Source organism: Odocoileus virginianus, chromosome 22 (genome assembly GCF_023699985.2).
Source record: "Odocoileus virginianus isolate 20LAN1187 ecotype Illinois chromosome 22, Ovbor_1.2, whole genome shotgun sequence".
Lineage (NCBI taxonomy): Eukaryota > Metazoa > Chordata > Mammalia > Artiodactyla > Cervidae > Odocoileus > Odocoileus virginianus.
The window spans coordinates 23,107,925-23,135,256 of NC_069695.1; the positions used below are offsets into that span (position 1 = coordinate 23,107,925).

The 27,332-nt window shown below is 40.7% G+C and overlaps 2 protein-coding genes across 6 annotated transcripts in view; one reads left to right on the plus strand and one right to left on the minus strand.

Annotated features, from left to right (window-relative positions):
• Nucleotides 1-13,963: 13,963 nt before the first annotated feature.
• Nucleotides 13,964-15,283, minus strand: LOC139030417 (basic salivary proline-rich protein 1-like). Its single transcript, XM_070453026.1, has 2 exons — nt 14,772-15,283; nt 13,964-14,690 (listed from the first exon to the last, which is right to left on the minus strand). The coding sequence occupies exons 1-2, from the start codon at nt 15,281-15,283 to the stop codon at nt 13,964-13,966; spliced, it is 1,239 nt and encodes a 412-aa protein (XP_070309127.1).
• The window catches only part of GREB1L (GREB1 like retinoic acid receptor coactivator), a 246,567-nt gene continuing 233,639 nt past the window's right edge, over nt 14,405-27,332 (plus strand). For all 5 annotated transcript variants that reach the window (XM_070452719.1, XM_070452722.1, XM_070452723.1 and 2 more), the window contains exon 1: nt 14,405-14,515. The gene's annotated coding sequence lies outside the window, so the exon portion shown is untranslated. The remainder of the gene's footprint in view (nt 14,516-27,332) is intronic.

Consider the following 27,332-nt stretch of genomic DNA (forward strand, 5'->3'; position numbering starts at 1 on the left):
AAGTAAAAGCAAATAATAGTTGCTAAGTAGTGTCCAACTCTTTTGTGACTCCATGAACTCTTGCCAGCCAGGTTCCTCTGTCCATGGGATTTCCCAGGCAAAAATACCAAAATGGGTTGCCATTTCCTTCTCCAGGGGATCTTCCCAACCCAAGGATCAAACCCACATCTCCTGCATTGGCGGGTGGATTCTTTATCACTGAGCCACCTGGGAAGTCCCCCCAAAACAAATAACACAAAAGCCAGTTTAACTATTATCTCTGAAATGTCTCTTATCTATCCCTACCTTTCAATTTCCATCAATCCTGTTCACATTCAGGTCCTCACATCTCTGTTCTGGATTATTGAATTCAATTCTTCTTTATTTCTTTGCCTTCCTTTTCTCTTTTTCCAATTCAACTCATGTATGGCTGCCAGATAATCTTCCTAAAGTGCAGGTCAGGTCACACCAGTACCCAGCTCCAAAAAGTTCACCATTTCCCATTGTCTTCCAAAAGCTTTAATGGAGTTTTCGAAGTCATCCAAAGATATGTCCTCAACTTCTTTGCCCAGCCTTATTTCTCAGCACTCCTTGCTTGCACTGCATACGCCATCAGATCAGATTATGCTTTCCTTCCTGGACAAGGACATAGTTTTTCTGCCTGTCTGCCTTTAACTCACACAATTCCTTTACCTGGACTACCCCCACACTAAAACCTCTACCTGCTAAAATTCTCCCAGTTCCTTCCAGATCTGACACTAAAAGTCTTTATAAAAAATTGTTTCTCTCTAAAGCCGTATCTTCTCTTTCCTCAGGGTTCCCACAGCTTTCTGTTCTAACCTCTTAGAGCACATATCACATTCAGTCTTCTACACGAGAGCTGAATATCTTTCTTGCCCCAACTTGACAATGAACAGTTTGAGAGACTGGATCTTGTTCATGTTTTATCCTCCATTTGTTATTGTTGTTTAGCTGCTTAGTCGTGTCTGACTCCTTTCGACCCCATGAACTGTAGCATGCCAGGATTCCCTGTCCTTCAGTATCTGCTGGAGTTTGCTCATATTCATGTCCATTGAGTCAGTGATGCTATCCAACCATCTCATCTTCTGCCACTCTCTTCTCTTTTTTGTCTTCAAAGTTTCCCAGCATCAGGGTCTTTTCCAATGAGTTAGTTCTTTGCATCAGTTGACCAAAGGATTGGAGCTTCAACTTCAGCAAATATTCTATTCTTTCTAAAATGATATTGTTTTTTCATGAAATGTCACATAGGACTGTGTGCTGAAAACTTAATTTGAAATAAGAATGCCTTTTCTGGCTTAAAAAATGCTATGAGTCCTCATTTGTAAATTAAATGTATTTGTAGATCTATATGAAACAATTATTTTGCTAGGGTTAATTAGCCAATCATGTGACTTTTATATATTGCAAACTTGAAGAACATGTTCACTTTCATCCTCAGGTAATCCAAATCAAATTGTAGTTATGGGTAAATCTATATGGTACTAGAACATTGAAATTGTGCCAAATACATAATTGAAGCCCAATAATTTTTTTGATATTAATTTTATAGTTTCTTGATTCTCTAGTGTTTTCTTCAAAGATCCTGCCTTAAAGACAACTTTTTGTGCTTAAATCTGCCCATTAAATGGATTCTGTTTGATATATGGTGGAAAATTACCTGATTAAAATAATAGCTAAGAAAAGTTATCTTTTAATTAAATGAAGCCTAGAGAGCTTTATTTAATTTAGTTTGTCATCTGATAACTGCAAGAGAGTTTCTTTTTTTTTTTCAGAGACCCCCCCCCAAAAAAATGTGAAGTCACATTTGTTTGTTGGTTTCAAGAATCTGCAAACACTTTTATGTTAGGAAAAAAACTCACCCTACACTGAGATGTCACAGCCTCTGAGGTTTTGTCAGACCCCTGCTGACTGACCCTACCCTTGACCTTAGCTCTAAAGCCCAACTCCATTCTGGCATGCTGATGTAGTGAATTTATTTATGTTAACAGTAGGGAGTCAGAATTCCAGGAACATTCTTACAAAAATCTCCAAGATGCATTTGCCAAATCTTCACCCCCACACGACTGAGAAGCCTCCATTAACACGGAGAGTGGGTTCTAGTGAAGGGTTGCTGTCAAGTCCTATGTGGATATGGTTTAACTTTAAGCAGTAGGACCTAGACGGGTGTGAAAGAGTTCCAGTAGAAATGGCCTTTTGATCATCAAGGAAAACAAGAAAATAGGTGTATTTTCATGGCAGATACCTTTTGGAAAAGGGAGGGGAGTGATCCTGTAAATAATTGGCGCGAGCGTGCTCAGTTGCTCGGTTGTGTCTGGCTCTTTGCGGCCCCATGGACTGTAGCCCACCAGGCTCCTTTGACCACGGGATTTCCCAGACAAGAACACTGGAGCGCATTGCCACTTCTCCTCTAGGGGATCTTTCCAACCCAGAGATCAAACTCAAGTTTTTTGTGTCTCCTGCACTGGTAGGTGGATTCTTTACCACTGCGTCACCTGGAAGCCCTATAAGTAAGTCAGGTAATATTTATCAAAGCAGAGAGGCAGTCTTAGGGCCAATTCTCCATTTGATCTACCTGCTTCTATCTGTTGATTCCTATTCTTTCTCATGAATCCTGCTAATTTTATTGTAGGACTGTAAAGTGCAAAAAATGCATAGTGTATTTTTATTTTTTAAAATGCTTTATTTTTTAAATTTGAGTGTTATAACATGTTCATTAAACATTTGTAAAATGCTAAAAAGTACACAAGGGAAAAATTAAAATTTCTAAACACATTTACTAGTAATAATTTAGTAAATTAGTTTTCTTGGGGGGAGGGACAGAGTTTCTTTTTATATACAATTTTCTCATGTTTTAAAATATACTATGTCATTATAAAGTTTTTCCTTAATGTTTAATACACTGTCACAAGATTTTATTATAAAAATTTTGAAGCATAAGTCAAAAACATTTCACTATGAAGAACCATATTCTCATTGATTATATTCACAAATATAGTTAACATTTTACTATATATGTTTTGTCACATATCTATTAATATCGCCTTATCCATCTATCAGTCCATCTTATTTTTGATGTATTTCTAATTAAACTTATAGATATTATTTTCATAAACAGTCCTTGGAGTGAATAATATTTTCTTTTAAATTATGTCCCTGTTATTGACGGACTGCTCAGTTGCCATTTTCCACTAGCTTACATGAGACCTCATAGGAAGGTTACACTTCTATGGTTTAATATTAGTTTCTGGCTAAAGAAGAATAAGACTGAAAAGACAGATAAGGATCATATTGTGGAAGGCTTTGAATACCAAAGAAATTACAGCAAAATGTAGTGTGACAGCTGCATTCTTGGAATCAAATAGATCAGACAATTGTTAGAGAACTGCCCCTGGAAAAAGTACTAAACTTCTCTGAGGCTCTATTTCCTCATATGTCAAGTGACAAGAGTATTATTTGTCTTATGGGTAATTGTGAAGGTTAAGTTACATGTATGAACTCTATCTGTATTTCATAAATAGAAGATTTCCCAAAACAATAGTTTCATGAAAAATTCAGAAAAAAAATTCCTTGGAGGTTTTACAATAATAGTACAGAAACATGACCAGATCCAGATTTTAGGTAGCTTCATCTTATAGAATTATGTGTGGTGGATAAGAGTTAAGGGAGAAGAAGTTACAGAGAGGTAGATTTAATTCAATTTAACATTTATGGAGTTTGTATGAAATGCAGAGCACTATGATAGATGCCTTGGAAATACAAGCAGAAATCTTGACAGTTACCATAAAGGCTTGTAATGGGTAAGACAATCATGAAGACGACCTATAGAACTGAGCAGAATTCATCAGTCTATCCAATGAATATTTTGCTCTCGCCCTAAGCCAATCACAGTTCTAGGTGCTGAAGATAAAGCACCTAGAAAAACACAGACAAAAATCCTTTCTGTCATTAGCATACGTTCTAGTGGAGAAGACATATAATGTATAAATAAATAAGTAATAAAATATAGATTGTAATAAGTACCTTGAAGAAAAACAAAGCAATATGAAGGGATAAACAGTGTACAATAGTGATGAGGGTGCTATTTTAGATAGTTTCTGAGAATGTGCTGTTTAAACAGAGAACTGAAAAAGATTAAGAGGTAAAATATGCTACTCGCTGAGTGAACAGATTTCTAGGTAGCTCAAATGAGAAAGACAGGAGGCAGGAATGGCCTGGGGGAACACCAGGGAGGGTAATACACATGATTGGAATGGAGAGAGAAAGAGGGATGCAATAGGAAGTCAGGTTGGAGAGCTGGTCTCAGGTAGGGCCATTTATGGGGCTTCACAGGTAGCGTTAGTGCCAAGGAACCCACCTACCAATATAGGAGAGGCAAGAGACCCAAGAGACACGGGTTTGATCCCTGGTTCAGGAAGATCCCCTGGGGGAGGGCACGGCAACCCATTCCAGTTTTCTTGCCTAAAAATCCCATGGATAGAGAACCTGGCAGGCTACAGTCCATAGGGCTGCAAAGAGTCAGACACAACTGAATCGACAGCATACATGCACGAGGACTGAACAGCCGTGTTGTGTTGTGTACACCCAGGGTGCAGAATTAAGAAAGATTTCCCAGGATGGTGGAGAGGCAGGGTTGGCACCTGAAAGTGGCGCTTCCTTACACGTTGCACCCCAGGGGCCTCAGTCCCCCGTGGTCCTGGCTCTGCTACTCCAGGATGGGGTAAATGCGCACATCGGCTGAAGAAACCGCAGGAGCAGAGAGCGGAGATGTAAGAGACTGGCAAAGAGATGGCTGCAGCTGTCTGAACAAGAGGAGTTACAGGTGTTGGGAAACCAGAGAAACTTCTAGGCTGTTAGTTAGGCCCAGGCAGCTCCCTATCTTCTCCTTTTCTTGTGTGGGGGCGGGGAGGAGGCCCCAAGGGTAGCCTTGTCTTTCCTTTTTTATGTTGTCATTGTCCCTGCATTCTTTTGTCCTTTTCTTTAACAATACTGACTGTGGAGTCTTGGAATTTCCATAAATTCCTTTGTCCTCAGATGCCCAAAGGCCAACAACCTGGTGCTTAGGTTTTATGGAGTTTACTGTTAATTACTAAAGAATCTAATAAATATAGAGAAACGACAAAGTTAAGAAATTCCTAATACACAGGCTATGAAAAAAGCTCATAAATTTAATATAAAAAATGAATACTCTGATTTTAAAATGGGCAGAAGATCTGAGTAAACTTTTTCTCAAAGAACACATACAGACTGCCAACAGATACATGAAAAAAATGTTCAACATCGCTAATCAGGGGAATGAAAAGCAAAACCACAATGAGACACTACCTCACACCGGTCAAAATGGCTGTTGTCAAAAAGACAAGAGATAACAAACGCTGGCGTGGTTGTGGAGAAAAGGGAACCACTGTGCACTCATGGTGGGAATATGAATTGATACAACCAGCATGGAAAATAATATGGAGGTTCCTCAAAAAACTAAAAATAGAACTACCATATATCCAACAATTCCCCTTCTGGGTATTTATCTGAACAAGATGAAAACACTAACTTCAAAAAAAATATATATATACCTTCACATTCATTGCAACATTATTTGCAAGAGCCAAGATATGGAAATATATATGGAAATAATATATGTCCATTGACAGATGAATGGATAAAGAAAATGTGATCTATATCTATATAAAATGGAATATTATTCAGCCCAAAGGAGGAAATCTTGCCATTTGCAACAACAAGGATGGACCTTGAGGGTGTTATGCTAAGTGGAATATGCCAGACAAAAACAAAATATTAATGATCTCTCATTTATATGTGTAATCTGAGAACAAAGCAACAACAAAAACAAAACAAGAAAGACCAAAAAACCACACAAAAACCCCACAAAAGAACAAGTTTGTGAATATAGAGATGGTTTCTATGGAGGGGAGGTGAGGGGGGCAGTGGATAAAATGGGTAAAGGGATAAAATGGGTAAAAAATGGATCCATTTTAAAATGGATAAAATCAGTAAAAGATACAAATTTCCAGTTAAAAAATAAATAAGCAATATGTCTATAATGTACAGCATGACGACTATAGTTAATAACACTGTATTGCATATTTGAAAGTTGGTAAGAAAGTACAACTTAAAAGTTCTCTTAACAAGAAAAAAATTCTGTCAATATGTATAATGACAATTTTTTTTTTTTTTTGGCTGAACCACGTGGCATGTGGGATCTTAGTTCCCCCACCAGGGACTGAATCCATGCCATTAGCAGTGTTCTAACCGTGGAGTCCTAACCAGGAAATTCCCTACAGATGTTAACTAGATTATTGTGGTGATCATTTCACAACATGTAAAAGTATGGCATCATTATGTTGTACACTTAAAACTAATGTAATGTGGTATGTAAATTATACTTCCCCCCAAAAAATTGTATTGGTGAAAGAAACAGAAAAGGAAAGGAAGAAATCCCTTGAAGTTTTCAATAGCCCTTATTATGACTCTATGCCTGAGATGTTCATGTTCATATTAGTTGCTCAGTTGTGTCCAACTCTTTGCAACCCCATGGACTATAACCTGCCAGGCCCCTCTGTCCATGGGATTCTCCAGGCAAGAATACTGGAGTGGGATCCCATAGCCCTCCTCCAGGGGATCTTCCCAACCCAGGGATCGAAACTTCATCTCCTGCAGCTCCTGCATTGCAGGCTATTCGTTACCACTGAGCCACTGGGGAAGCCCAGGTATGTGTTTTCTTACATTACTTAAATCCTCACTGCATGGGCATGAGGGATCTTAGTTCCCTCATCAGGTGATCATGCCTCCTGCAGTTGGAAGCACAGAATTTTAACCACTGGACTGCCAGGGAAGTCCCTCAAATGTCTCTTCTATTTATTTTTGGTCTATGAGATCTATCCAGTTCTTTGAGAAGTGGGTTAAAAATTTTAAAACAAATTCTTCTTTTAGCCCCACTCGTTATTTATTTAAATATCTTGGTGCTACAAATGTACTACTTTAGAATTAGCACATTAGGGTTTGAGTTCCATGCCCATCTATTGCTGTGTGCACACGCTGAGAACACTTAATCTTTCTAAGCCTACTTCCTCATCTGCAGAATGGAAGTGTGAGCTACAGTCACTCCATAGTGTTGTAAGGATTACTTTAGGAAATCCTCAGTTGAGTGCTTGGCATGTCGTGAGTGTATAATAAATGTCTGCTATTCTTCCAAGTAAATTGGTTTTATTGTCCTGCTTGATACTTACTTTTCAATCATGAATTTCACTTTGATTTTATATTACTACTTTTTTCCCTCTCTACATGTGCTTGTAACCTTAATAGGCTGTTCATTTATTTTCAATATTTCTATGTTGTTTTATTTTGGGTATAAAGTATAAAGAGAATATAGTTAAAATTTTTTTTCAAAGATTTTTGTCTTTCACTAAGGAAATCTAGCTCACTTAGTTCATTGTTATTAATGCTAAGAATGTATTCATATACCAATGTCAAACCCACATCTCCTACATCAGCAGGTGGATTTTTTACTGCTGAGCCACCTGAGAAGCCCAGTCTTCCTCCTATATCACTATGGACTTGCCTATTTTAGATATTTCACATCAGTGGAATCATACAATATATGACCTTTAATGCCTGGCTTATTTCATTTAGCATGTTTTCAAGGTTCATCCATTTTGGAGCATGTATCAATATTTCATTTAAAAAAAACTGCTGAATAGTGTTCCATTGCATGGATAGGACACATATTGGTTATCCATGCATTGGTTTGAAGGACATTTGCACTGGATACCTTTTGGCTGCTATGGATAATGCTGCTGTGAACATTCATGTACAAGTTTCTGTGCAAATATATGTTTTAAATTCTCTGAGGTATACGTCTCTGAATGGAATTATTGGATCATATCATAACTCTATTTTGAGGAACTGCCAAACTGTTTTCCACAGAGCTACATCATTTTACATTCCTACCAGCAACGTATAAGGGCTCCATTTGTCTTTATAGCTTAACCAACATCTGTTATTACAGCTTAAAAAATGTTCTACATCTCTTTTTTTTATTATGGTTAACTATGCATAACAGTGTCACCATTTCAAACATTTTAAGTGTACATTTTAGTGGGATTAAGGATATTCACATTGTTGTACATTCATCACTACCATCCATCCCAAGATTTTTTCATCTTCCCAAACTGAAACTTTAACCTTAACCCTAAACCTAACTGTATCCATTAAACAACAACCCACCATGATCTTGTGCCTGCTTCAGGGTCCTCATCCCCAACCCAACTACCATTCATTCTACCTTCTGTCTCTAGGAATTTCACTGTTCTAGGTATCTCATATAAGTGTATTTGCATTTGTGTATACAGTATTTGTCCTTTTGTGATTGATTTATTGCCATTGGCATAATGTCTTAAGGTTCATCCACATTGTTATATGTGTCAGAATTTTGTTCCTTTTCTTGCTGAATAACATTCCATACTGTATATATTGTTACTTTTTTAAAAAAAATGTAGCCATCTTAGTGGATATAACATGATATATCATTGTGGTTTTGATTTCTATTTCCCCAATAGCTAATTATGTTGCACATCTTTTTGCATGATTATTGGCCATTTATATGTCTTCTCTGGAGAAATGTCTATTCAAATCCTTTGTCTATCTTTCATTGGATTATTTGTCTTTTTATTGTTGAGTTGCAAGAGTTCTTTATATAGTCTAGATAACAAGTCCATATCAGATATGTGATTTGAAAATATTTTCTCTCATACTGTGGGTTGTCTTTTCACTTTCTTGATGCTGTCCCTTGATGCACATAGTTTTTAATTTTATGAATGAATGTATCTAGTTTTTCCTTTGTTGCTTGTGCTTTTTGTGTCATATTAAGAAACCATTATCTAACCCAATGTCAAAGAACTCTGTGAAAAGAATTTTGTTGTTTCAGCTCTTACATTTAGATCTAAGATCCCTTTTAAGTTAATTTTTGTAGCTGCTGTAAGGCAGATGTCCAAATTCATTCTTTTGCTTGTGGATATTCAGTTGTCCCAGCACTGTTTGTTGAAAAGACTATTCTTTTCCCATTGTATTGATAACCTGTTGAAAATCAATTGACCATAGATACATGAGTTTATTTGTAGACTCTTAATTCTATCCTTTTGATCTATATGTAAGTCCATATGCCACCACCATACTATGTAGACTACTATAGCTTTGTTATAAGATTTGAAATTGGAAACTGTAGTCTGAATTTATTTTTTTAAAAGATTGTTTTGCAGAAACAGACTTCGACTTATAGACTTAGAGAATGAGCTTATGGCTCCTGGGGGAAAAAAATGGGGGAAGGGATAGTTAGGGAGTTTGGGGTGGAGATGTACACACTGCTATATTTAAAATGGATAGCCAACAAGGACCTCCTGTATAGCACATGGAACTCTGCTCAATGTTATGCGGCAGCCTGGATGGGAGGGGAGTTTGGGGGAGAATGGATAGATGTACACATGTATGGCTGAGTCCCTTTGCTGTTCACCGGAAACTATCACATTGTTTGTTAACTGGCTATGCCCCAATACAAAATAAAAAGGCTTTTTTAGAAAAGATAATTTTGTGTTCTTGCTGCCACTGAACCATACAGTTAAATATGGTTAAATAGTATGTTTTATATTATGTGCTTTTTTCCACAATAAAAAAAATGATGAAAGATTGTTTTGGCTGAATCCCTTGCATTTCCATATAATTCATAAATTATAGGATCAACTTTTCAATTCCTTCAAAAAAGAAAGGAACAATTTTGGAATTTGACAGGAATTGTGCTGAATCTGTAGATCAATTTGGGGAGTATTGCTACCATAACAATATTAACTCTTAAATTCCAACAACACTGTGTTTCCCTTTATTTAGGCCTTAATTTCTTTGAATGATGTTTTATAATCTTGTAGTATTCATATACTACAAAGTAAGTATTGTAAAATACAATATTCCATTTTTTTTTGCTTCTAAAACTTTCAACATGTAAATATTAGATCTCCTGGATATATTTTTAATATTAAAAAAATCTTTTCTTTCACAATTTCTGTTTCTTTATCTTTTTGCTATGCACTCTGGAAGGACTTTTTGATATGGTCTTATAATTCACTAATTCAGTTTTCAGTAGCATCTATTTTCCTATTAACTTCTTTCATAAGCTTTTCAACTTAAACATTCACCTTTTTTTTAAAAAAAATTTCTGAGGATATTCTGGCTCTTAGATGCTCCACTTTCACAATTACTTGCCCTTGTCACTCTTTAAATTTCAGTTAAGAACCTGAACAGGATTTTTTTTTTAAAAAAAGTTTTCTCCTATTTCCTGCATTAATTCCATTTTAGTGAGCGAGAGTTGCTCTAATTTGGTCCTCTTCTTTCCAATAGTGGATCCTCTTTTCATGACTAGTGGATTTGTGTGTATGTCTTTTTCCTTTTTGAGGTTTATGTATACCTCATCATGTCCAGTATACATCTGTGATCATAAAATATGACAGAGTAAGGATTTTGTTCATATTTAAAAGTGGAGATCTAGATCATTCAGCATCAGTAACTGACATCCCATCTGGAATTAGAGAGACCACTGTTCAATTCCTTATAGTGGTCTGACCCTCTTAGGATGATGGAGGTTGGGATTAGGTAGTGAAGCCAGTGACCTGGCACTGAGTAGCCAAGTAGCATCCCCTTTCCTCATGGAAGATACTGGTTATGATGGTACACAAGACGCTGAGCCACCAAGTCTCAAACCTGAACCTAGAGAGAAAGGATCAGGGTGAGGAAGCAAAGAAATCAATTATTTGAAACTATGTCCAGAAAAGAACTTTACATGGAACTGTTGGCACATAGAACTCAATGGAAGCAAATAAATATGAAGTCTACTAAGTGTGGGCTTCCCTGGTGGCTCAGTGGTAAGAATCCACCTACGAATACAGGAGACATGGGTTCGATCCCTGGTCTGGGAAGATCCCCTGGTGTAGGAAATGGCAACCCACTCCAGTACTCTTGCCTGGGAAATCCCACGGACAGAGGAGCCTGGCGGGCTTCAGTCCATGGAGTCACAAAAGAGTTGGACACAACTTAGTGACTGAAATCAACCAACAGCCTACTAAGTGTATCAGGGAATTGTGTGGCCAAATCACAAATCCAGTTGTAAAAAACTAACTGTAAATAAGCTCTCAGGACCCCAAACTTGTACCAACAGGAAATGGGTTGTGAAAACTGAGGTCTTCAAGGAGGGCTTACTTCCCAAGGACCACTTCAGACGTGGGCATAAAGGATAATGAACAAGGAAGAGACTGTGAGCCAAGGGCCACAGAAATTAATGCAAAAGGGTATTCATTCTTGAGAGCAGAAACAGGATGTAATCATGGAATGTGCCCCATCATTCAGATGGAGGACCTTCCCAATCATCACTAAGAAGGATTCCGTCATTTCTATGGATCCTGACTGCTATGAGTCATGTGTTTCACTGAACTTGGTTCTAATGCAGTGAATCTCTGCAGAAGCATTTGGGAATCATTGTTACAGAGAAGAGGAGGGATTCACAGATGATAGGAGTTAACATTTTATAGTGAGCTCGGCACTGTGCATTGTCTTAATCTGCACGGCTACTCCCTCAGGTGCGTATTATCATGATGCTATTCTACAAAAGGGAACAGTGTCAAGGTTACATAATAGGTAAGCCTTGGAGCCAGGTTTCAAAACCATGGGTCCAAAGGGTTCACCTTAACTCCAAAGGGTTAACCCTTAATTCTGTCATATTTTTATAAACAATTTTTTGTTTAAATCTATTTATTTATTTGATTGTGCTGGGTCTTAGTTGCAACATGCGGAATCTTTCACTGCAGCGTGTGAAAATTTTTAGTTGTGGCATGCAAACTCTTCAGTGTGGCATGTGGGATCTAGTTTCCCCACCAGGGATAGAACCCCAGGCCCCCTATATTGGGAGTGTAGAGTCTTAGCCAATGGACCACCAGCGAAATCCCGATTCTGTCATATTTTATAATCACAGAAGTCTACTGGACATGAGGAGGAATACATAAACCTCAAAAAGGAGACAAGACATACACACAAATACATTCAAAGCAAAGGAGTGTTATTTAATGAAATGGATACTGAAACATTTTCAAACTTCCAGAATATAGATAGATTACCATCACTAACTTTTTAACCTTGTTAGGGACTTGTTTTGTTTACTGATGAATTACCAGCTCTCACTTCACCATCTGGCTCACAGTAGGTGCTCAATAAATATTTGTTGAAAGAATGGAGAATGAATACCAGAGTTCTGTAATACTGGTCTAAGTTCTTGAGCAACTGTGCCAAATTTACCTTCACATCTTCAGAGTTTAGTCTGATGCTCAACAAATGGTCCTTGAATTAAACTAAGAGAAAACTGCACTGTGGTTTTACATAAAGGCTGCTCAGTGTTCCCTGTTTCCTTATCTTTAAAATGGAAGGTGTTTTCCTCCTCAACTCTACCAACCCTGTGACAGACTGGATTTTTCAAAAGATGGTTACTTGCTTTAACCTCTCATGAGCTTAGTTTAACCTCTCATGAGCACGGAGGTGAACTTGAAATTTTAAGTTTCTACTCACTATCTTTCCCACATATATGGCCGGTTCTCAAGTTGAGTTTGTGAACTGACATTTGATTCCTGTTTGATACCTTGAGCTTTAATGCTGCTAATCAGCGGCACCTTTCTGTATTGTAGTTTTTTAAAAACCGCATTGATCTCATTCACTAAGCCTGTATTGTGTGCAAGATCTAGGACAGTGGCATTACAGACCAAGACAGAGAGAGACATGGCTCCTACCCTCATGGCAAAGAAAAGTGTTCTTATGTGTTTTAAAAGACTGGACAATGAGGATTCAATTGTAAAGCAAGGCAAAAAACATATCTACTCCTTATTCCCACATGGAACAAAACGATTTAAAAAAATGGTACTTGGGCTTGTGTTCCCAGTACAGGAGGAAGAAAAGACAAATCCAAATCACAAACAAATCGCTTACTTTTTGCAAGCCACAACTGAACTATGCCTTGAGTTATTGTCTGGCGATTTCAGACTTCCAGTAAGTTCCCTCTGTATGGACCAAAAGAGAAATGGGGAGGGGGAGGGAGAAACGCATTTTGGTTCTTAAAAAAAAAAAAAAAAAAAAGGGGGCAAGACGAGCAAACAAAACGTACTGACTTAGAGATCGTATGAGATCTGCTTTAAGCTGTCTTTAAACTGTAACTGACAATGATACCTTCTCGAGACTGATAACCAACCCGCCCGGGGCCTGGCACCGCGGTCCGTGCCCCACAGCCACCTATCTGCTGACCTACCCCGGGCTATGCCGGCCCCAAAGGCACCGCAAATAGATCAGCTTTTAGCTAGATTCTCCCATCACATCCAGCCTGGAGCGGCTTCTTCCAGTGTGGGCCATCCAGCAAAGGCGTCTGATCGCCCATCTCTGGCCACAATGATCGTTTTAAAAATAAATGAGCTCCAGCTCTAATCACAAAACCCACCAGCTGTGAAGAATGGAGCCACATCTGTCACCACGGGGCCCAAGCATCTCTGCAGAAGCTCTGCCCCCGCCGCCCCGTCGAGGCCCCGCGGTCGGTCGGAGCAGCCCTGGCGGCCCGGGAAGGCTCGGGTCCCGGGGCGAGCAGGCCGGAGGCAGCGTGCTTGTTTGGGAGGTGTCCAGGAAGATCCGGCCGGAGCTCCGGGCGGAGGGGGCTGGTGTCACTTGGGTTTTGTGCGCGTCCCGTCCCCGCCCCACCCCCCAGCCCCACTTCAAGCAAAAGGCCGAAGGGTTTCGACCCCCGATCGCCCACTTCGAGCTCACGCTTAGGGCCCTTTCGCCGCCGTCCAGCGGACAGAGAAAGCAATCCCGCAGCGAGGCGAAAGCACTCTGTGAATGAAGGTGGAATCGGGGAGAAAATAATTTTTCTCGGCTGAGCCCGTCAGCCGCCCCGGGGGCGTTTGTGGGGGACAGTCCTCCTCCCGAGAAGACCCCTCGCTCCCCGCAGTGGACATACACGTCCCCGCAGTGGCCACACACGTCCCCCCCCCGGGAGCCATACGAGTTTGGGAATGGAGGCGCGAGCCCCCGGGGCGAGGGCATACACCCGGGGCGGGGGGCCGCGCGCCCAGTCCCCACTGCCCTCCGCCAGGGTCAGGGAGGGGGGCGCCTGGAAGGGCGGTCGGTCGAGAGGCGGGGCGGAGGGGGGGGGCCGGGGGTCCCCGCCGCCGCCGAGGTCCGGGGAAAGCGGGAGGGGCCGCACCTGAGGAATCCGCCTCCGGCCGCGGCGGCCGCCGCCTCGCTCCGCCCCGGGGACCTGGGCGCGCGGCCGGCTTGCCCGGCACACACAGACGCCAGCCAGCGGCGGCGCTAGCTCCTCGGAGGAGCTCGGCCGAGCGAGCGGAGCGCGGCGCCGCCACCCGGCTGGGGGTGGGGAGACGAGCCCCGACCCAGGCGAGGGCCACCCCCGGTCCTCGCGCGCTGCCAGGGCCAGGTGAGCGGCTGCGGGAACTCGGGGCGCGGGGAGGCGGCGGGGCGCGGGGGCGGGGGTGATGAGAGGTGGCCCGACGGGCGTGAGCGCGCGCCGCTGCCCCGCAGGCGCTGCCCTTTGGCGGGCTGTGCACACCCTGCCTGCGCGGGCCGGCGCGCGGCTGACTTTTTCCGGAGGGCTAGCCGGGCGGAGCGCGGGGCGTGAGCGCCTCTGCGTTTGTGCGGCGAGGCCGGGCGCCTGTGCGAGCCCCCAGCCTCACGAGGAGACCCAACCCGTGCGGTTCGCGCCCCAAGGCCAGAGGCCTGTCACCGCCGCCTTTGTGGCGGGAGAGAGGGAGCCCGAGCCGAGGGGCTGCGGGAGGCGGCGAGCGCCCCTCGGGAGCGTCTCCTGGAGTCCGCGGGCCGCCGAGGGGGTTCTCCCGGGCTCCGGGTGGGGGGCGGCAGGTAGGGAGGCGCGGAGGTGACGCGCGAGGATGGAGAGAGCCGAGCCCCGGGGGGAAAGTTGGGACGTCCGGCGATGGCCGGGCGTTTGCCCGGGGTGCCCGGGCGGCTCGGCACGAAATGTCACTCGGTCACGGGCGCGCGCGCGCGTGTTCTCCGGCCATCGTTTGAATTTCTCTGTGAGGGGCTGGGGACCCCTCTTGTGCTGACGGAGACACAAAGGGTTGTGTTGACAGCTGACCTGACGCCAGCGGACGGCGCGGAGCGGTGTGTGCAGGGCCGGGGATGGAGAGGGAGGCGAGGGATGCGGAGGCGGTTTGTTAAAGTTCATCAATTTCCTCAGTCCGTCTTCCGGGCTCCGGGGCAAAAGGAACGTTCGGTTCCGATGCAGTTCATGGGGCGGATCAGTCCGCCCGAGCCCACGTCGGGTCCAGAGCCGGGTTCGCCCGCGGGGGCGGCGGGAACTCGGAGAAACACCTCCTCAATCGGTTCCTTTCCTCCGGTTGCGTGACTGATGCAAGGTCCTTATCCACCACCGCGGCCCTCTGGCCCCGGTGGAGAAGACAGAAACCACGTTTTAATTTGTCCTCCCTCCACCTCGCCCGGGAGGTGGGAAATCCCACTGAAATCTCATTTTTAAAAAATATAGCTATTTAAAGATGGGGAAGAGTTTGTCCGCAAAAAAAATTTTTTTTTAATGAAATGCCCCCTTTTAGAAACCTTCCCTTCCTCTGTACATCTTTTTTTTGGGGGGGGGGGAGGGGTACTTTAAATCCTGGAATTCTCTTTTGAGTTTTGGAACTGTGTTTTTTTTTTTCCCCCTTTCGGAATATTTCTGTGTAGTTTTACAAATCGCAATACTGAAAACTTCAGATAGAGAAAAATTTAAATAATTGTTTTATTAAAATAGTATTAGAATTACGTGCATGTAGGCATGTGTTTCAAGGGAAAGATTTAATTAGTGAATATTGCAAAGTTATATGCGTACGATGAAAATTTCAAACACCAGTGTAAAATATGCCCTCTGTCTCAGAGACCCATACCCCTAATGCCGTAGTCCTCCCTCCACCCAGATGCAACCACTCTTCTCCATTGTATATCTTTCTATAAACCTTCTGTTAGAATGGAATTACATTGTGGAAATAGAGGATGAAAGGAACTGGATATGTAAGACTGAACTGCATCTCAGTGGTGATGAATCTTAATTTGATATTCACTTATGATGTTAGACCCTTTCATTTGGCCTAAGGCACTCATCAGTTAGAAGGCTAAAAATCTTAGAACAAGCATTCAGTGCAAAGCAGAACTATTAAATGGTTATCTCCATCACCAGTTTCTTTTGGTTTTTATAAACTTTGTTATTTATAATCTTTGATTTTTCTTCCATTTCAGAGCTCTTTATGAAGTAGAGAATGAGAACTATAGCTGTTCTATCCAGCACAGCACATATCTGAAGACACTGAAAGGATATATGAATACTCCCACTGACACGAGATAGTATAAAAATTTCAATAGTATGAAGGCCAAGGTTAAGACATTTGGTCATATCTCTTAGTTTCAGGCTTGGATTTGCCATAAACTACCTAAATGAACTAACTTTCTAAGAAATGCTTTTGTTTCCTCCCCCACTTAAATAAAGGAATTGAACCATGTGGCTTCTGAGCCTCATTCTAACTCCAAAATTCTGTGATTTTTGGTAAAATGGTAGTTCTGTAGGTTTCCTAAGACTGGGTAAGGATAAACCAGTTGAATCTGTGAGTATTAGTGGAGTGGCCAAAAAAAAAAAAAAAAAAAATCCTAAATGGTAGATTCATAAAGAAGAAGTTGAGATGTTTAAACAACATTCCTGCTTTTATGAGATTGATATCTGGAGAACAGCTACTTTATTTTCCCACAAAATGTCTGTTTATGCTACTGATAAAGGTCGAACCCTGAATAGGCCTCTGTGTATCACCTTGTATGACTAAGGAGAGTGAATTTTCCTCACAGCTCATAGTGCTGTTTTTTAGGGAAATTACTCTTACCAGACTCTTACTTTTCTTTGTAAAGTGGAAATAAAGTTCATTGACCTACTGCAAAGGAACTTTACCTAATTTAATTAGCAATTCTCAAAAGTATTTAGAATATGAATAATCGTTATAGCCAAGCTATTTTAGTGACTTTATAAATATTCACTTAGAGATCATGTTCTTAGTAGGAAACTTTTCTAATCTCTAAGACACCTGCAACTGCAAATTCCTAGAGGGGTGCAGGGAGCCGAGGAGTGCTTTCAAAGTTATGACAGTAAAAGAGTTAGGTGAGGTTAGTCACTACATATCATCTCAGTTAAGGGTTTCAAAAGTACACTGTAAGTGGCGGTTACAGAAATCATTCTTGTTAAAGAAAGAGATCTCATACTTTGAAGATTCAGTCAACAACAAAGAATATGATATATTTAGTTTGAATATCTGTAATATAAGTACATTACAGTGAAGTTTTAAGAGTTGTTTGATTGGGGTGATAAGAATATGAACTAGAAGGTTAGATTTGTAAGGGTGCTGAGAGTAATCTTTATTGACAAAGCTAACAAAAGCAAAAGAAATGAAATTCTTCTAAAATGGAATGGTTTTTGGTTTTGTCCAGCTTCCTTCCCATCCTTACCATGTGAATATGTATTTTTACAAATGTTTTATCATATTGCACATGTTTACTCTGATTTTTTATAAACATTTTTCTATAATTTACTTTCTGCTGTTTATAATTAGTTTATTGTATCATAATTTACTTAGCTCTTTCTCTGTTTCATGATTTTCCAGTTTTTTTAAAAATATAATGGCTACCCTTATGAATGTGACTTTCTTCTTTAGAACAAACAAACAAACTTAGAATTGTTTCCCTAGAGAGGTAATACAGTGTAGTTTTAAATAGTTGGAGTCTAAGACAATTAAAGGTTCTGTGTCCAAAACATAGCTCCATCCCTTATGGGCAATATTGGGCAAGTAATTTATTTTCTCAGAACTTCCTAATCTGTAAAGTAGGTGTAGAAATAGCTCTTAGTAAGGTTAAGATAAAAAAGCAGTAATACATGTAAAAAGCATTTACACATGTAAATATTAGCTCTTTTTTAATTAGGAAATTTCCTGATTTCTTGTAATCTCTAAATTACTTTCCAGAAGGTATACTTATTTGTGTGTACTTATTTTAAACATTTATGTTATTGTGACTAATTTGATCAGTGTAAAATTGTATCCATTTGTTTTGATTTGCATTTCTTTGATTTTCTGTGAGGTGAGAGGTAATTTTTTTTTCAACTGTATTGCTACAGTTTTCTGCTTGGAGAGGTGGAAATTTCATCACCTCAGCCATTCTGAACAAGACTATAAGACAGGCCAATAGGACAGGTCAGTTAGAACACTAATGAGTGAACCAAATCTTCCAATGATTTCTTTCAGATTAGTTGTAGCTTTCTTGTATTCTCAATTGATGGTGGATTTTATCCATTATTCTTAAAAATATGGCTGTTAAATGGATAGTGTTCTTTGTCAATCCCATTTAAGTGAAAATGCAATCCTCTCTTTTTTCCTTCGAAGGACTGATTTTTATTAATTAGCATTACTGTGATCCAAATTGGTGGATTTTGGCTAGGAATGCTTCCTAAAATGGGGGGGCCGAAAAGATCAGAGAGAGAAAGTTTCCTGATCACTAATCATGTTATTTTTTGGCTACCAGTGGGTAATGAAGTTATATCCTCTGACTTGAGTTCTTATACAGTCAAGGTAATTTAGACTACACAAAAGCATGCCCTTGTTAGTTCTGGAGTTCCAGCAGCCCTGATATTTCTGGCAAACACACACCCAACGTGGATAACAGCAGCTCTTTGTGCTCCTGGGCTCCAGGAGGGCTTCCTATTGTGTACTCCTCCTTGCCTCCCATTCTTGACTGGCTGGTGATAGCAGCTCCTCCAAGTCCAGATGTGAAGTCCCCACAGGGCCGCCTCTCTGCAGCCTGGCTCTGTTTATCCCCACCAGCCACCCCTTCAGTGCCTTTGCTTTTGTCCTCTGACATAGGGAATTCACTCTTTTCAAGGCTGTGGTTTCAGATTTTATTTTCAGTTTATCTCTGTGCTTTATGAGTGTGTGTCTTCAACAGTCCCTACAGTAGAAACTGTAAGTGTGATTAACATAGATTAACGCTTAATCGGTACCGGATAAATGTTTGTTGCTGTGAACCATATCTCATATGGTCTTCTCTGTTCCTGGGCATGGTGCTGTTTTTATGATAAAAACAGAAAACAAGCTTGGGTTGTGTGCTGGATTGCTGTGTTTGCCTATACTACCAAGGTTAGGAGTTAGGGAACTTGCTTGCTTTGGCCCTTTGAACTTCTTGTGTGTTTAGAGGAGATTCTTAATTCTTGTGTCTTTCTTTTCTTCTGTAAAATGGGATGAACAATTAAAGGACTGCTCTAATTATCCGCCTTCTGCACAGAATTGTTGTGAAGGTAAAATGAACTAATAAATGTGGGCATGTTTTAGAAGAAAAGGGTTATGAGTTCACACTGTGTTGTCATAATTACACATTATCACTACATATCCAGGAGTGTCCGTGTCTTTGAGGAAGCCCTATCCCAGTGTGGAGCTGTGCTGGGAGCGTGGGGTTAGATGAAGATGCTTGGGGTCCAACCCAGATCGTGGGGGTGGGGCCTGTTGCTGCATTTTAACAACACTTCTAATACTGACCCACTCCCGTTGGGAGTAGTAAATGTCAATTAATCCCTAGAATAATATTATTCTTGTTAAATGTTAGTTGTAAGATAATCCAGAAATATAACATCATTTTTGCGTGCTGAGTATGAAATGAAAGTTAGCTGTTATCATTCACCTTTTAACCTCTCAGAATGTGATTCAGAGCAGGAATTGTAAACTTAGGTGCCTTGGAGCAGGTAGTTTGCCTGAGTGAAGCAGGACACCTGTGAAATAATAGGGTATGCCGAGTTCTGGTGGGCAATAAAGACTGAAGGTGGCATGATTTCTAAGGCTGCACTGATGTTTGCCCTGTATGTCACTGTTAACCAGATCATTTGATTTCTTTCAAGTGGAACTGGAAGTTCATATTTTTATATGAATTTAAGTGATGGCAGTAAATTCAGATGGTAAAGAATCTGCCTGCAGTGCGAGAGACCCAGGTTTGATCCCTGGATCGGGAAGATCCTCTGGAGAAGGGAATGGCAATCCACTTCAGTGTTCTTACCTGGAGAATTCCATGGGCAGAGGAGACTGGAGAGATACAGTCCATGGGGTCACAAAGAGTTGGACATGACAGAGCAACTAACACACACAATACCTTTTAAAGAAAACATGTGGATCCAGGAAAACAAATCTGGAAGCCAGATAATTTCCAACTTCTCAATTAATTAACATGGGTGGTTCAGTGGTTAGGACTCCGTACTTCCACTGCAGGGGGCACAGGTTCAATTCCTTGTCAGGGAACTTAAGATCCTGCATGCTGGCCAGTGTGGCAAAAAAACCCCACAAAACCCAACAAACAAGAGACAAGAAAAGAAGCCCCCCAAAATGGGTGAAAATATTTGCATTTGGATTATTAGGATGACAGAAGAAAGCACTCTGTTCAACATTATTAATAAAGAAATGCACATGAAAACCATATAGACATATTTCGACTTTCAGGTTATAAAGATTTAGTCGATCAATTATATCTAGCATTGGCAATGGGATAAAGAAATGATTACTGTTATACACTATAAAATGACAATTACAACTTTTCTGGAGAGCAATTTGGCATCATGTGTCAAGATTTTAAATGTCTGTACCTATACTGTTCAATGTGGTAGTCCATCACTATGTGTGGCTATTTAAATTTAAATTAATTAACATTATATAAAACTAAAGATTTGGTTTCTCATTTGCACTAGTCACATTTCAAGTGCTCTTTAGTTGCATGTGGTGGGTGGCTACAATATTGGACTGTGATGATGTGGAACTTTTTCTTTATCGGAGAAAGTTCTTATGCATAGCACTGGTCGAACTTCTGAGTCAGAAACTTCCCTTCTAGGAATTTGTTAGAAATAATTAGACAAATGCGTGTAGTAAAAATGTCATCTTAAACATTATTTATAGAAGTAAAAAATTAGAAACAAACTGAACATCATATTTTACTAAAAATTGGGTTGTATTAAACATCCATGAGGTTCCCAGGTGGCTCAGTGGTAAAGAATCCACATGCCAGTGTAGGAGACGTGGGTTCAATCCCTGGGTTGGGAAGATCCCCTGGAGTAGGAAATGGCAACCCACTCCAGTATTCTTGCCTGGAAAATTTCATGGACAGAGGAAACTGGCAGGCTACAGACCATGGGGTCGTAAAGAATCAGACATGACTGAGCAACTGGGCACACACACACACACAAATATCCATGATATATTGTTATGTAACAATATCCCTGTTGCAGAATCATTTTATTTATTTGGGTAGATAACTTAGGTACACAGAAATTAAGTTAAGTGTTAGTCATTCACTTGTATCCAACTCTTTGCAACCGCATGGACTGTATAGCCCACCAAGCTCCTCTGTCCATGGACTTCTCCAGGCAAGAATACTGGAGTGGGTTGCCATTTCCTCTGCAGGGGATATTCCCAACCCAAGGGTCGAACCTGAGTCTCCTGCATTGCAGCCAGATTCTTTACCATCTGAGCCACCAGGGAAGCCCACGTAGAGATTAGGGGAACAAATTTCTCCTCCAGCAAATGATTGTAGTTATGATAAAGTTCGGCCTTTTTATTCTGTAGCTCTTCTCATACTAGACTTGGTTGACTTTCACAAAAGAGCAAGCAGAGACACTTGACGATTCTGCAGGCTGCATCAGTATCACTGGGATTCTTGTTAGAAATTCAGAGGTTCAGACTCCATTCCGAACATCCTGAATCAGAATCTCTCAAAGGGCCCCGGGGATCTGTGTAATAACAAGCCCTCTACTTCCTGCCGGTATCTGCCTCCTATCACTGATCTCGAGCTTTATTTGTTTTATCTTGGCCAAGTGCGATCTCCTTGAACTCGATCCAGGCTCTGTTTGAGGTGCTTCAGGGGCGGCAGTGAAGAAAACTAACAAACATCCCTGTCCTGATGGGAATCAAACAATAAGCAAAAGAAATAAGCCTGTAAAATTTGTTGTCTTTTAGGTAGTGACAAGCTCTGGGGAGGAAAACTGAAGCAGAAAGAGGACTTAGAAAGTGAGATGGGAGCTGAGATTCTCTCCAGGGTGTGACTGAAAAGTGACATCTAAGTGAGGACCTGAAGGCTGGGAGGGACGGAACTCTTGGAAATTTGGAGGCAGAGCATTCTTGGCAGGGCTCAGATCCTCGGAGGGGTAACTGGGAGGCCGTGGCCGGAAGAGCAGAGGCAAATGGGGGAGTGAGAGGGATCAGATCAGAGCAGCCATGGAGATCTTCTGGCTTCAGAATTCTTTGTTCTCTCTAGTGTACCCCACTCCTCGAACTCTTTGGTTGATCAGTTTGTAATGAGATCAGACATCCTTCTTAAATTCATTGTTTTTCAGTGTGATCTGGCGACACCTGCCTTATTCGCCTGGGGTGCTTGTTACATGCGGATTACTTGTCCTTGCAGGATTAAGAGTTTCTAGGCTGGGAACCTGGCATGTGTGTTTTAACGATCTTCTCAGGTGGTTTTTATGGACACACAGGTCTGAGAACCACTCCTCACACTTATCATTGTGCAAGTTTAGCTTCTAGAAAGGAGGTGTGTCTAAAATTCTCACCACTGCCTGTGGAGGTCATCATGAGAAAATGTAATTGATACAGTGTCTCATTTACTTCCTGCATTTTAAAACTGACTAAATTGATACTACTTATAGTAAATTTATGTGTATACCTCTGTTGGCGTATTCCTGGATGGTAAGATTTTTGTCATAATTGTTACCCATATCAGAGGGTGCAGAACCTTTTCATTTGAGGGTTCTGTCCTCCTCCTCATCCAGTCTGTTTGTTTTTTTTTTTTTTTGGAAAGGGTGAATTTCAATTTATTTGATTGTTTAAAATCATATTTTCTTTTTTTCTTCTTTTGCATTCTCTTTCTCTCTGCCTCTTGTTTCTTTTCTCGTTCTTCTTTGCTTCTTCTTGAAATCTAACTATCTTAAACACCATTAATGTTTTGGTCACCATTCTCTTACACATTTCCATGCATATTTATATATATTCACCAACACAAATCATTTTACATAATAGGGTCATAGGTTTTTTAAAAAACTAGTCACATCATTTAAGAAATTCGTTGTTGTGTGTGCATAATCGCTTATTTGTGTCTGAGCCACCCCATGGACTGTAGGCCACCAGTCTCCTCTGTCCATGGGATTTCCCAGGCAAGAGTACTGGAGTGGGTTGCCATTGCCTTCTCCAAGGGATCTTCCTGACTCAGGGATCGAACCTGTGTCTCCTGAATTTGGCAGGCAGATTCTTCACCACTGAGTCATCTGGGTTCAGGGAGTCTAAATTACCTCTTTAACCTCCCTTTTCACTTCCACAGTGTGGCCAGTCTGTTCTTTATTTTGTTAAACTTTTTCCATGATCATGGAAACATATATATATTGTATATCTTCAACATCTTATCTATACTGTTGTATTATATATATATAATCATAATTATATAATTTCTTTTTTCTTAATACTTAATGAAACACGAGATATACCTATAAGTCAGATGGTATAGCTCTTGTTTATTCGTTTCAATGACTGCATAATATGTGACATATATATTCCACAGTTAAACAACCATTCACTTCACCAGAGGATATTTATTTACACCAAACAAGAAACCAGAGTTGTATACTAAATGCCAGGCATATCTGATTATATAATTTTAAAACATTTTTGTAAAGCAAAAAAAGAACTGTAAATACCATAGACAAATGTTCAGTTCAGTTCAGTCCAGTTGCTCAGTCATGTCCGACTCTCTGCAACCCCATGAATCGCAGCACTCCAGGCCTCCCTGTCCATCACCAACTCCCGGAGTTTACTCAAACTCATGCCTTTGAGTCGGTGATGCCATCCAGCCATCTCATCCTCTGTTGCCCTCTTCTCCTCCTACCCCCAATCCCTCCCAGCATCAGGGTCTTTTCCAATGAGTCAACTCTTCGCATGAGGTGGCCAAAGTACTGGAGTTTCAGCTTCAGCATCAGTCCTTCCAATGAACACCCAGGACTGATCTCCTTTAGGATGGACTGGTTGGATCTCCTTGCAGTCCAAGGGACTCTCAAGAGTCTTCTCCAATACCACAGTTCAAAAGCATCAATTTTTTGGCACTCAGCTTTCTTCACAGTCCAACTCTCACATCCATACATGACCACTGGAAAAACCATAGCCTTGACTAGACAGACCTATGTTGGCAAAGTAATGTCTCTGCTTTTTAATATGCTATCTAGGTTGGTCATAACTTTCCTTCCAAGGAGTAAGCGTCTTTTAATTTCATGGCTGCAGTCACCATCCGCAGTGATTTTGGAGCCCCCAAAAATGAAGTCTGACACTGTTTCCACTGTCTCCCCATCTATTTCCCATGAGGTGATGGGACTAGATGCCATGATCTTAGTTTTCTGAATGTTGAGCTTTAAGTTAACTTTTTCACTCTCCTCTTTCACTTTCATCAAGAGGCTCTTTAGTTCCTCTTCACTCTCTGCCATAAGGGTGGTGTCATCTGCATATCTGAGGTTATTGATATTTCTCCCGGAAATCTTGATTTCAGCTTGTGCTTCTTCCAGCCCAGCGTTTCTCATGATGTACTCTACATATAAGTTAAATAAGCAGGGTGACAATATACAGCCTTGATGTACTCCTTTTCCTATTTGGAACCAGTCTGTTGTTCCATGTCCAGTTCTAACTGTTGCTTCCTGACCTGCATACAGGTTTCTCAAGAGGCAGGTCAGGTGGTCTGGTATTCCCATCTCCTTCAGAATTTTCCACAGTTTATTGTGATCCACATAGTCGAAGGCTTTGGCCTAGTCAATAAAGCAGAAATAGATGTTTTTCTGGAACTCTCTTGCTTTTTCGATGATCCAGTGGACATTGGCAATTTGATCTCTGGTTCCTCTGCCTTTTCTAAAACCAGCTTGAACATCTGGAAGTTCACGATTCGCGTATTGCTGAAGCCTGGCTTGGAGAATTTTGAGCATTATTTTACTAGCGTGTGCAATGAGTGCAATTGTGTGGTAGTTTGAGCATTCTTTGGGATTGCCTTTCTTAGGGATTGGAATGAAAACTGACCTTTTCCAGTCCTTTGGCCACTGCTGAGTTTTCCAAATGTGCTGGCATATTGAGTGCAGCACTTTCACAGCATCATCTTTCAGGATTTGAAATAGCTCAACTGGAATTCCATCACATCCACTAGCTTTGTTCGTAGTGATGCTTTCTAAGGCCCACTTGACTTCACATTCCAGGATGTCCGACTCTAGGTCAGTGATCCCACCATTGTGATTATCTGTTAGATTGTAAAAAAATCATTGCATATGCAGACAAAAAATTACCATCTGATATATAAGAAAGTCTTCAGAAAATGATAATAAAAATATTTTCTAAAGCATAATTTTAAAACAGTTTAAAAATGCTGTGATTAGGTCATTCACAGAAGCAGAATTCCAAATGTTCAAAAAATGAAAAATGCTTAACTTTATCAGTTATTTGGAAATGCAAGTTAAAAATAATAGTAAGCTGTACTTGATACTTACCTGATATTAATATAGATCTTTAATTCACATTACAATTTCCAAAATCAGTTTCTTTATTCACTGAAAATCTATGCAGAAACTTTTTTCTCAAAAGTTATACCAAAGTTATAAAGCATAATTATTTTCCAAGGTTTCTCATTTGCTCAGAGAATTTGAGAAGAGATTGACTTTTATTCCCTTTTAGACTTAACTCATAGCACAAGGCCCTGGAAAAGGAAATGGCAACCCCCTCCAGTATTCTTGCCTGGGAAATCCCATGCACAGAGGAGCCAGGTGGGCCTTAGTCCATGGAGTCACAGAGTCAGACACAACTTAGCAACGAACAGCAGCAACAGCATAGCACAAGAGATGAGAATAGAGCTCAGAAAACTGGCGTTTGAGATCAATTGTAGGACTTTCTTTTTTTCCAAAAAGTTTTCTTCAGTTTGAAAACAGAAATTGTGGACTTTAGAGCCAGAGATCAATCCTAAGAGGAAAACAGAGTTTTACTTGACTTCCCGAGGTCACCTGGCTCCTCCTTCAGCCTTTCTGGTTTGCTCTCCTGTTCCTCAGAATCTTCTCATGCCTACAGCTGCAGCTAACATAGGGAAGTCACATTTCAGGAATGTTTGCATTTTCAAAAAAGTATTGAATATGCAGCATTTAAACAAATTAAATTGTCATGGAGATTTTAAGTAGAAATAATAACATATGAGAACAGTATAAAAAATCTGCAAAGACATATATCACTTACAATCCTACTACCCTTACAAAATGAACTGCTTTTCCAACTTTACCTGAAGTACTTGCCTATATGCATGAATGATTTCACAAATGATAATATTTCACTAATATTTCCAAAATCTTTTGGCAACTTTGACTTTCAGGGCTTTCATGCTGGTCTACTTGACTCTGGTCTTCTCTTCTGACCTGTTTTTCATGCCTGTCATTTGTAAGCCTTGAACTTTGTTTCATATCAGCTTCAACCTGGATCAGATGCCTTCCTTAGCATTTCCCCTAAATATTAGTATTCTGTTCTAATGCATGGAAGAGAACAAAAAACTAAAGATGTTAAGCTAATTAATTCCTTATATCTCCAAAATATATGGGGAGAGGGTGGGGGGAGCACTTCTTAGTGATATCGTCAAGGACTCAGGTTCTTTCCATCATTTTCTGCTATACCTAGTTGTTTGGTGTTTGTTTTCCATCTTGTCCTTTCACTGTACTCAGGTGTCAGCAGCACATTCAAGCCTCGCAAGGTTCTGACTGGAGTCAGGAAAAGGTTCTATTTCTTCAAGCTAAATAACTTTCTAAAGAGTTTACCCACATACAAAGATGTCCCAAATCCCATTGGTTAGAATTTATCACATACACATGGGTAAGCTTTTCATACTGTTCATGGGATTCTCACTGAATCCCATTCTCAAAAGACCCCGATGCTGGGAAAGATTGAGGGCAAGAGGAGAAGGAGGCGACGGAGGATGAGATGGTTGGATGGCATCACCGATTCAATGGACATGAGTTTGAGCAAACTCTGGCAGATAGTGAAGGACAGGGAAGCCTGGCATGCTGCAGTCCTTGGGGTCACAAACCATCAGACACGACTTAGCAACTGAATGACATGTGTCAGCTAGTCACTGATGAGGAAAACAGAAATACCACGACTGATGTAGAAGAATGA

Coding starts and splice junctions, on each gene's coding strand:
- LOC139030417 (XM_070453026.1), bottom strand. CDS start 15,283: ATGAACTTTAACAAACCGCCTCCGCATCCCTCGCCTCCCTCTCCATCC. Junction 14,691..14,771: donor CGCACGGGTTGGGTCTCCTC/GTGAGGCTGGGG, acceptor CCGCCCGGCTAG/CCCTCCGGAAAAAGTCAGCC.